Genomic DNA, 12,052 nt, shown 5'->3' on the forward strand with positions numbered 1-12,052 from the left:
AAAGTAGGTGGTTATATGAATATCACTTATATTTATTTTACAGTTGAAATTATTCTCATAGAACAATTACAGAATTTAAATTATCAATAAGATTTTATTTTAGAATATATAAATTTGATATGTTTAATCGGAGCAGCCTAATGGGAATACAATTCATTTATTTACTGGGCCACGAGCCCAATGTTGAAGAACACTGCCACCGAGGCCCAATCACCTTCAAGTAAGGATTGGGTCCGACAATCTCAACTAAGCTATAAATAAATGTTTAAACTCATTTATCAAGGTACGTCCTATTACTTGAGTAATACTACCAACTGTATTCTCTGGACCATTTATACTATCCGCACGTCTGACTTGAGCGTTGGAGGGGTTTCCGCCGGATCAACCCCCGACCTAGTTCACGTGTTCTATGATCGCAGGTATCTCAAGGTCATCAAGCTCGTGAGCCAGCGATCCACTCTGCTCTTCCAGCTCATCCTACATCAACTATCTAAGGTGATCTATCTCTAGCATCATCAAAATTCAACTTAGGGTTGAAAATCAGATGAAATGGATTGGAATTTGCATTTTCATAAAAAAAAAATATATTTTTTCGTGGAAGTGAAAAATGATTTACAATTCCATTTCGAAAAAAAACGTGGAAAATCGAATTTTGGAAATAATAGTAAAAAAAAATTCGAGACCGATAAATTTCAGATCGAAATTGGTGGAATTAGGAACTTCAGTTTGTTTATTCATTATGAAATTGATGTAGTAAACGTAAATTTTTCAAATTAAATTCGAAAATTCTATATATATTCCAATTACATCGTAAATTCAAAATTACATTAGGAAATTCATTTTGTTTATTCATTCGGAATTCTATATGTATTCCAATTACATCGAAATTCTAAAATTCAAAATAAAAATGTTGTTTCAAGGTCAGATTTTTTAATTCCTTTTTCTTAAATACGTGGAATTGGGAAATTTCATTTTAATTAGGGCAAATTACGGCCACCCCTTTGACGTGAGGTCAAATTAAAAAAAAAAAAAAAAAAAAAAAAACCTCTTAACTGGGTAATTAGTTTACAACTATCCCTCAACTAAATATTTTTTTACGAAAAAAACCCTTTATTCACTGGTAAATTTGACACCGTAAGATTGAAATTGCAAAACAATACATAGTTGATGGGTGTTTGTAATTTCTTAAACATGAGGATTTGTTCGTAATTTAATATTACTTTAAGGGTGTGACCGCAATTTGCCTTCTTAATTTTCACCCTTATAATAGAGGACACGTGTGCATGTACTAAGAAGTAATAATTTAATCCGGCCCAATTATACGGTCCACGTTATATATATATATATTATTTCACGAGCCCACGTAGGTATCCACTCAAGCCCACCTATTGTAGATACCAATTTGGAAAATGAGCATTTTTATTTTCCCAAGTTATTAAATCATCAATCTACAAAATAAATAAATAATATTTTAAAAAATAAATAAATAATAGTCAATCATCAAACTCATCTATATCATACGTGGCATTTTCATATAAACTATATACAAGTCAATAAGAGCAGTCCAGTTGATGGAGCAAAAGAACGTAAAATTAATGACACGAGTTGTTCACTGTACGAAACATTAATTTCGAACCATCGATCTCTCACCGAATCTCACTATCACATTGACACATTTATTGTGTGAACATAGACGTACAATAAATTGAATCGAATGAGATCGTACGAAGAAAAAAAAGAGGCGAGAATCTTACTAAAATGAATTGAAACGAGTAAGTAATCATGTGAGCTTGCAACACGTGATATTAAACTAAAAGGGAAAATTAGGTAACAATCAATAGTTATTGACATTACACGATAATATATTTTTTCAGCTAAAAGTTATTCGCTCGAACTTTTATTAGCTAAAAGTCCTTTGACTACTTTTCGAACATTATTTATGACTATCTTACCCGTTAATTTATCATTATAACTGAAGTGTGATCAAACTTATTTGAAGCAAAACGACAAATTGGAAGCTCGTTTTATTTGAAATTACTTAGGCCAACGTGTTTTTATGTATTTGTGGTAATATTTGAAATTATAATAATTTTTAGTAGAAAAATTTTTTGTTGTTAGAATTTTAAATTCTAGAAGGATTATTCTTTTAACTATTTTTTGCTATGTATGGCAATTTTTAATATCTTTTTGTAGTTTAATAATTAAGATTTACATTTTAATAGGATTTTACAATTTCTTTTATCACTCCATGCACACACACTTAAGATAAACTAGAAAAATATTGAAAATAAATAGCAAACTTCTGAAAATTAGTTTTAACAAAATATGACAGTAAATTTATGTAAATTGTTAGTGAAATTCCCAAAATTGGCTGGAATTTGGTAACAACCTTTTAGAAAGTGAATATTTTCAACATAATATGACAACGAACTTATAAAATTGAGTGTTTTTTTAACATATTATAGTAGTGAAATTATGAAAATGTGCTAAAAAATGACAACAAACTCTTGAATTGGTTGAAAATTTGATACTCAACATCTGAAAGTTGCAGCGAAATTACGATGAAAACTGACAGTGAACTTGCCAAAATATGTAATGAAATTCTTAAAATTAGTTATAACAAACTTTGAAATTTGACAACAAACCCTTTTAAATTGACAGTCGATTCTCGACGGTGAGAATATTCCATGGGTGCATTATGGATTATTAATAAACACGCCTACACCATTTACGAGATAAGTTCGCATTATTCTCAAAGACTTTTAGCTAACGAGCAAAATACTTTCATCGGAAAAAAAAAAAAAAAACCCGCAGATTCTTTTTGCTAACGGAATTACATCGGTTTTTTTTTTTTTTTTTTTTTTTTTTTTTTTTTTTTTTTGTGTGCAAATTTCACTAAAATAAAAACAAAGATAGAATCATTAAAATTTTGCTGAAAATATTTTATGGTATGGGAGTAAAATGTAACAACAATCTGATTTATTTATTATTTGGAAAGAAGAATACAATTAATCAATTATACATTCCAAGATAATATTAATCTAATCATTAAAGAAGAGGTTCAACCGTCAAATAAAAAATACAAAAAAAAGGAAAATCCTTAAAGTAGGTTCATGAAATATAATATTTGATATATATATATATATATAAAATAAATATTATTGTAATATTGTGAAATTATTATATTTGATATATAAAAACAAATAAATTACTGTAATAAATGAAATGGGATTCATCTCTTATCTGTGTATTTATAAGACACCATAACTTGTGCTTATTTACTTGTCTTCTGCCAACAAATTATTTAATATTTATTAAATTAAATTTTCCAATTCCCCAAATACAGAAACAAAAGCATTTTGCCCACATAGGGAAACCTTAAAAATCACATCTTTTCCTTCCCCTTTTGATAGTGAGTGCTTCGAAATAAATGCAGATTTGTGACCATAATCTCCTTCTCATTCTTTTAGAGAGAGAGAGTAGAGAGAGAAAGTGACGGTGCAAAAGTTGGGGGTTGATGAAAAAAAAGCCATCTTTTTTCTTGTTTGTTCTTCTCTGCTGTGTTTTCATGGTGAGCCATTTTCTCTGTTTCTTTTCATGCTTTCTTCAAGAACCCTTTTTTTTTGCTGTGTTTTTTTCTTAATGGTTTTTCAAGATTCATGTATGTCTTTCTGTATATGTTGCTCTGTGTGTGTGTGTGTGTGTGTGTGATTGTGTGTGTTTCTTGTTTTGACGATTGCTTCGAGGAATTGAGGTTTGTACTTATGTGTCTCGCTGCTAATCAGATACATTTGAGGGATTTTTGAAGTTGGAATTTTTTTTTTGGGCATTTGAAATCTCTCTCTCTCTCTCTCTCTCTCTCTCTCTCTCTCTCTCTCTCTCTCTCTCTCTCACACACACACACACACACACACACAGAAATGTATATCATGTTACCTTAATTAGGGTTTTCAAATCTGATTTAATTTTTTCATAAAGATGATTGGAATTATTTTATGATTATGACAATTTATCCATGTCCGAATTTCAAGATTCTTCTATTACAGGAACAACAACATTAACTCTGTTTTTTTTTTTTTCTGGACACTTTCATTTGTAGCACGTGATGATTTAAAGAGAGGTGATGCAGTGAGGTGTGTTTATCAACATTGATGATTGATAAGAGAGAGAGAAAAGGAGAGGTGGTGCATTCATATACTTGAGTTTCTTGTTTAGTCAATTAGGTGCGTTTTCGATGACGAACAACGACGACAAGTTTCATCAGAGATGGGAATTCAGAAGGCGGGAGGTCGATGCAGACACTTCGAGCGACGAGTCGAAATCAAATTCAAAAGATTTAATTTTGCTCGAAGACAAAGACGAAAAAACCGACACCCCACAAAGCCAGATGCGCAACACCGCCGAGCCGAAGCTTGTGGAACCTTCCGGAAAGAAAATCAAATCGAAAAGCGAGCCGAAGCCTGTGGAACCTTCGGGGACGAAAATCAAATCGAAAAGCGAGCCGAAGCCTGTGGAACCTTCCGGAACGAAAATCAAATCGAAAAGCGTGCCGAAGAAGAAACCAAAGGGGAAGAGGAAAAAAACCCTCAACGCCGCCACTAACGAAGGCGTGGTGATGTTTAAAGATCTCAAGATCTTCGGCGATTCCTTAATTCAAGAACTCAAAGTCGATCGAGAAAACATGTTTGCTCGAATGAGACAAGAAATGGCGAAGTTGGTTGCTTCTTCCAAGTCGTCGAATCTGAACCCAATCAAGAAAAAAGTGCCATCTAAAAATCGAACAAAAACGAGCGCGAAACCAACCGACAAGATTGTGATAAGCCACGTGGCATCCCATGCACGTAAATCTACGGATGGCGACATATTACGACAATCTGCAAATCCCCGTATGAATTTAGGGAACGGTTCTTCTTCTGATCAAGTGGTTTCTTCGCCGTACTTGACTTTACCTACGGTCGTTTCAAAACCGCAGAGGAATAATCTTGTTTGTTCGGATATCGAAAACGGGAAGCTGCAGACAGAAGAACGGTTGTTCGGAAGATTTTCGGACATTTATCACAGAAGTGTGGGATTGTTAGGACAGAACTTCTCTCAGGCGGGAGGAAGTTTGCCGGTTGGATTTCCGATTCCCGTACACCAAAAGATGGGAAACGGATCGAATATGTTTGTGGATAATAGTAAAGTGCAAATGAGGATGAATAATGATTGCGGTAATGTGAGATTTCCGGAGGGAATTGGAGCTTCGTCGGAACGAGTTTTCTTCCCAAACGGGATAAGCACTTTCTTGCCTCGTAAACTTGATGGAGAATTTGCGTCTTTGAGGCCGAGTGACATTAAAGATGGCCAATTTTATCGGGCTAATTCGAGAAAGGAAAATTAAGTAGAAAATCGAGATGGAGTGGTTTTTTTTTTTTTTTTTAATTAAACTTTTAGAAATGGATATTTTGACTGAAATTTGGTGCTGTTTTTGGAATTTATAGCAGTTACAGTGGATATTAGAGATGGTGTTACCGATGGATTAAGTTTAATAATAATATGTGAAAGAGTTTATTTTATTTTATTTTATTTATATTTTATTTTATTTATGTAAAAGAAAAGATCATACGCCTTATGCAAATCTTTATATATTGAATGAAAGTCCTATTAATTTGATTTGTGTAGATTACTTGATTTATTGGAGATGTTAATTTTTTGTTTTAGGAAAGTACATCTCTTGATTTATAATTGTAATTTACTATAGGGTAAATCATTTTATACGGTTTATTCTATGTTATATTTGGTGAAGTTCGTGTCTCGATATCCGCGCATGTACGAATCTAATATATGCATGTGTGTACATATGATCCGGGTGCATTTCATTCGGTATAGCATTTGTGATACGGTTAATACCCGTCCCGTCATCTTCCTTGTTAATAGAAGGATTAAATTGATTTTTTCCGTTTTTTTTTTTTCTTTTTTATTTATGTATAAATGAATAAAAAAGTGGATTATATTTTGATCAAACATTTTATAAAATGGACTAAGTATACATTTCAATGTTGAATATAAAACAAAGTGCTTTCTTAGAAAAACATATTAATCGAAAAATTATGCAATATTTTGATGCAAGAAGAGAGTTCGACTTTCATTTAACGGGCCCTACCTTCCGTCGCTTTGCCCAGTGTAATTCAGAATATTGTAAACTCTAAGATTGATGATGAATAAATTCAAGTTTTCTTCCCTGAAAAAATTGGACGAATCGGATCGAAATTAACAGTGGCATTACATTCATTTTTTTTAAAGTGAAAAACTAATTGCAATTACATTAAAAACAAAATGGAACTGTAAAAATTTGAAATTAAAAGATTAAAGAAATTCGAATTTTTTTATTCAAAATCTAATATACATTCAAATTTCGTTCCAAAAAGAAATTGAAAAATCGAAAATTGAATTTTTAAAATTGGGAATTAAAAATATTATTCGAAATAAAAAAAATTGGGAATTTACACACATGTCGAATAAAAAAATATTTATATATATATTACGAACTACAAAACACAACCTTCAGCCACTTGCGAGCCAATGCTGCCAAGATTTCGTATAAAGTTGCAGCGCCTAAAATCAAACTCTCCGACTCCGAATCACCAACTCAAATTTTCAACAACCCATCTTGTAGAACACCCTCAAACCCATCGATCACCACTGCAAGAACTCTACTTCTACAACAATCTACTGAAAATATGTTTGCAAGAATGCAAGAAAATCCAGTCCCGCCAACTGCTCGACACAATGCCTCACAGACACAGTGCTTCTTTAAAGACGGCGAAAGCAATTCACACTCGCGTCTTAACGTTTGGCATTTCAAAAGATGGGAAATTGGGCAACTCCATCTTGGATTTATACGCCAAATGTGGCCACGCAGATTACGCGGAAAAGGTATTTTCACACCTCCAGAGAAGGGATGAATTGGCGTGGAATTCGATTCTGAGTATGAACTCTCGTAAAGGGTTGTTTGAAGATGTTCTGGAGAAATTCGCCTCTATGTGGGGTTGTGGGGTGGTAGGTAATCAGTTCACGTTTGCGATTGTTTTGTCGGCTTGTGCTAAGTTTTCGATGGATGCAGAGCTTGGGAAGCAAGTGCATTGTGTTGTTATCAAAACAGGGCTGGAATCCGATGCATATTGCGAGGGTGCGTTGATTGATATGTACGCCAAATGTGGTCATCTGCTTTTTGCTAAGAGGATATTCGATGGTGCGGTGGACCCTGATACTGTTTCTTGGACCGCGATTATTTCAGGGTTTGCTCAAGCTGGTTCGACTACGAAGGCGATCGAAATCTTTGAGCAAATGCAAAATGTTGGTCTTGTTCCAGACACTGTAGTTTTTGTGACTGTTTTGAGCGCTTGTGTGGGGCAAGGAAGGCTCGAGGAAGCTCGTCATCTGTTCGCTCAAATGCCTAACCCAAATGCTGTGGCATGGAATGTAATGATATCTGGGTATGCAAAAGCTGGTTACGTGGGAGAAGCTATCGAACTTTTCAAGAATATGGTCAGAGCCGACGTGGGGCCAACACGTTCTACACTAGGAAGTATATTGAGTGCGATTGCTGCTGTAGCTAACCTTAGATACGGCTCGCAAGTACATTCTTGGGCGGTGAAGCGTGGTCTCGATTCCAATGTATATGCAGGGAGTTCTTTAGTTAACATGTATGCCAAGTGTCGGAAAATCGAGGCAGCAAAGGCAGTGTTTGATGGGCTCGAAGATAAGAATGATGTGTTATGGAATGCATTGCTTGGAGGTTACGCTCAAAACGGGCACGCTCGTGAAGTTTTGGAGTTATTCGCGAGTATGAAAATTTCTGGATTCCGACCCGATAAATACACCTATACGAGCGTGCTGAGTGCTTGTGCTTGTTTAGGAAATAAAGATACAGGGCGACAGTTGCATTCGTTTATTATCAAGAACGAATTCGGAGCAAACTTATACGTGCAGAATTCATTACTCGACATGTATGCCAAATGCGGCTCTCTGATTATAGCGAGAAAACTATTTGAGCGAATTGGAAATCGAGATATCGTTTCTTGGAATGCAATGATTGTCGGTTACGTGCAGGAAGAAAAGGAAGAAGAAGCCTTTTTCATGTTCCGTCGGATGATGTCAGAGATGACTTCACCCGACGAGGTGTCTTTAGCTAGTATACTAAGTGCTATGGCAAAGATGCAAGATCTTTGCAAGGGTAAGCAAGTGCATTGTTATCTCGTCAAATACGGCTTAGAGAAAAGCCTTTACGCGGGGAGCTCACTCATCGACATGTACTGCAAGTGTGGAATAGTCGAAGCTGCAACTTTGCTTTTCTCTCACATGCCCGAAAGAAGTGTCGTTTGTGTAAACGCTTTAATTTCTGGCCATGCTCAACTTAGCTTACGGGGGGCTGCATATATATTCAAGAATATGCTCTGTGATGGGCTGAAACCCTCGGAAGTTACTTTCGCCACACTTTTGGAGGCGTGCTCCGATAATATCGACCTGTATTTCGGAAGACAAATCCATTGTTGTATTGTGAAGCTTGGCTTTACATACAACGACGAATATTTAGCCGTTTCTCTGTTGGGAATGTACATGACTGCTCGAAGAAACAGCGATGCAACTAATCTTTTTTCTGAGCTCCCGCATCGGAAAAGCACGATAATATGGACAGTTTTAATATCAGGAAACGCACAAAACGGATGTGGAGAAGAGGCGTTAGTTTGGTACCAAGAAATGCGCTGTCATAACGCGATGCCGGACCAAGCCACATTTGCTAGCGTACTCAAAGCGTGCTCGAGTTTATCTTCTTTAGAAGACGGTAGAAAAATCCACTCTTTGATCTTTTTTATTGGTTACGATAAAGACGAGCTAATCGGAAGCGCCCTTGTGGATATGTACGCTAAATGCGGTGACATGGGAAGTTCTTCACGAGTGTTTAACGAAATGATTACCAAGGAAGATGTGATTTCGTGGAACTCAATGATTGTCGGATACGCGAAAAACGGCTACGCAAAAAATGCTTTGGAGATTTTCGAAGAGATGAAAATGGCAAACGTGAGTCCCGACGAAGTCACTTTCCTCGGTGTGCTAACTGCGTGTAGTCATTCGGGAATGGTTTCCGAAGGGAGAGAGATATACGATAGTATGATTAGGGTTTACCGGGTCCCACCAAGAGTGGATCACTGTGCGTGCATGGTGGATCTTTTTGGGCGGTGGGGCTTTCTTGATGAGGCTGAGAAGTTTATCGATGAGATGGGCGTCGAGCCAGATTCTATGATATGGGCGACTTATCTAAGCTCATGTAGATTGCATGGGGATGATTTAAGGGGAAAACGTGCGGCGGAAAAGCTTATTGAATTGGAGCCGCAAAGTTCTTCGCCTTATGTGCTGCTTTCGAATATACATGCAGCGTCGGGGAATTGGGACGGTGTTGATCTTGTGAGGAAGAAGATGACAGAGAAGGGAGTTACGAAAGTGCCTGGAAGTAGTAAAGTTTCTTTGGATGTAGTCGGATAAATTGTGCAATCGATTCTCCTATAGACATGCCGACGGGTTGTAACACGCCGGTTCAGGGGTCGGAAGCGGCGGGTCGACAAGAGGGAATATGCAAACCGGAACCGCGGCTTATGGGGCCGATTCTGGACCCATTGGATCCACCCGGTTCCGGGTTGTATTTTTCAATGTTTGTTTGTGCAATTTTAGTGAGGAAAAAAATAGTTAGATTGACATGAGTTGAGCTTAGCTCTAAATTCAAAATTATAAAAAAAATGAATTTAAAACAAAGTTGTCTATGTATTCGGTACATAATCAAAGTCCATGTAATGTTTTTTTTTTTTTTTTTTTTTTTTTTTTTTTTTTTTTTTTTTTTTTTTTTTTTTTTTAGAATAAATTGCTCAATTAAAATAGGAAACGAAAAATAAAAAAAATTGAAAGAACTTGAGCTTAGCTATAAATCCAAAATTTTAAAATTGATGTTACCTTCACAATAATAATAATAATAATAATAATAATAATAATAATAATAATAATAATAATAATAATAATAATAATAATAATAATAATAATAATAATAATAATAATAATAATAATAATAATAATAATAATAATAATAATAATAATAATAATAATAATAATAATAAATAATAATAATAATAATAATAATAATAATAATAATAATAATAATAATAATAATAATAATAATAATAATAATAATAATAATAATAATAATAATAATAATAATAATAATAATAATAATAATAATAATAATAATAATAATAATAATAATAATAATAATAATAATAATAATAATAATAATAATAATAATAATAATAATAATAATAATAATAATAATAATAATAATAATAATAATAATAATAATAATAATAATAATAATAATAATAATAATAATAATAATAAATAATAATAATAATAATAATAATAATAATAATAATAATAATAATAATAATAATAATAATAATAATAATAATAATAATAATAATAATAATAATAATAATAATAATAAATAATATAATAATAATAATAATAATAATAATAATAATAATAATAATAATAATAATAATAATAATAATAATAATAATAATAATAATAATAATAATAATAATAATAATAATAATAATAATAATAATAATAATAATAATAATAATAATAATAATAATAATAATAATAATAATAATAATAATAATAATAATAATAATAATAATAATAATAATAATAATAATAATAATAATAATAATAATAATAATAATAATAATAATAATAATAATAATAATAATAATAATAATAATAATAATAATAATAATAATAATAATAATAATAATAATAATAATAATAATAATAATAATAATAATAATAATAATAATAATAATAATAATAATAATAATAATAATAATAATAATAATAATAATAATAATAATAATAATAATAATAATAATAATAATAATAATAATAATAATAATAATAATAATAATAATAATAATAATAATAATAATAATAATAATAATAATAATAATAATAATAATAATAATAATAATAATAATAATAATAATAATAATAATAATAATAATAATAATAATAATAATAATAATAATAATAATAATAATAATAATAATAATAATAATAATAATAATAATAATAATAATAATAATAATAATAATAATAATAATAATAATAATAATAATAATAATAATAATAATAATAATAATAATAATAATAATAATAATAATAATAATAATAATATAATGATGATTAACATGTTATCTTCAAAACTAACCTTTATTTTTATTTGAAAGCACCACAAACAAGGCAAGGAAGTATAAGAATAAAAAGAAGAAAATGAAGGATGAAGAACATGTAATTGGTGCGAGAGATATTGAAATAATGGAAGACCAAATATCTTCGTGATCTTCGACATCTAATAGAGGGGTCAATGCTAATCATTCAAATGATCGGGCACATCATAGGTAAAATCTTATGCTTAAGTACACATGGTGTCACCAAGTGCAGATTACTGTTCCCATTGACCCTGAAGTTTGCTTTCTTCGGCTCGTGATTCAGCTGGTTATATGCGGTTGTATAGAGTGCATCCGCTGACAACTTGTTGGACTTTTCTTTTTGTGATATTTGATTTTAGATCCAAGTATTTATTATTTCAAAGTATACATAATATTTGAAATTAGAAGCTTATGATGTATACATATGAAGTTATTAGCCATATATATGAATTTATTAGAAGCTTATGATGTATACATATGAAGTTTGATAGAAGGAGAATATTTGGAGAGAAGAGAGAATAAAATATCTCTCACGTTTATTGTGATATATATATTACCTGTGTGAAAACCCTAACCCTTTACACAAGGGAACTAGGAGATATACATACCAATAAAACAATATTTATCTATAATATATATATTAATAAAGATACATAAAAGATACGGCTATTATACCCCCGCAGTCGAAACGGGAGATGGGCTAACATGCAGACTGGAGACGAATTCTCGAAAGAGAGGGGCCCGGAAGTCCTTTG

General features: G+C 31.8%; 2 protein-coding genes across 2 annotated transcripts; both read left to right on the top strand.

Moving 5' to 3' along the window:
• Positions 1 to 3,284: 3,284 nt before the first annotated feature.
• LOC148772618 (stress response NST1-like protein) lies at positions 3,285 to 5,555 on the top strand. The gene is made up of 2 exons (XM_088817809.1): positions 3,285 to 3,571; positions 4,100 to 5,555. Exon 2 carries the CDS (start codon positions 4,235 to 4,237, stop codon positions 5,378 to 5,380), a length of 1,146 nt encoding a protein of 381 aa, XP_088673935.1. The 5' UTR covers positions 3,285 to 3,571; positions 4,100 to 4,234; the 3' UTR covers positions 5,381 to 5,555.
• A 980-nt stretch (positions 5,556 to 6,535) lies between these two features.
• On the top strand, positions 6,536 to 9,932 carry LOC105973821 (Pentatricopeptide repeat (PPR) superfamily protein). Its single transcript, XM_012998872.2, has one exon. It carries the CDS (start codon positions 6,562 to 6,564, stop codon positions 9,520 to 9,522), a length of 2,961 nt encoding a protein of 986 aa, XP_012854326.2. The 5' UTR covers positions 6,536 to 6,561; the 3' UTR covers positions 9,523 to 9,932.
• Positions 9,933 to 12,052: the final 2,120 nt, after the last annotated feature.

Source organism: Erythranthe guttata, chromosome 1, assembly GCF_056151865.1.
Source record: "Erythranthe guttata isolate IM_541 chromosome 1, IM_541, whole genome shotgun sequence".
Classification (NCBI taxonomy): Eukaryota; Viridiplantae; Streptophyta; class Magnoliopsida; order Lamiales; family Phrymaceae; genus Erythranthe; species Erythranthe guttata.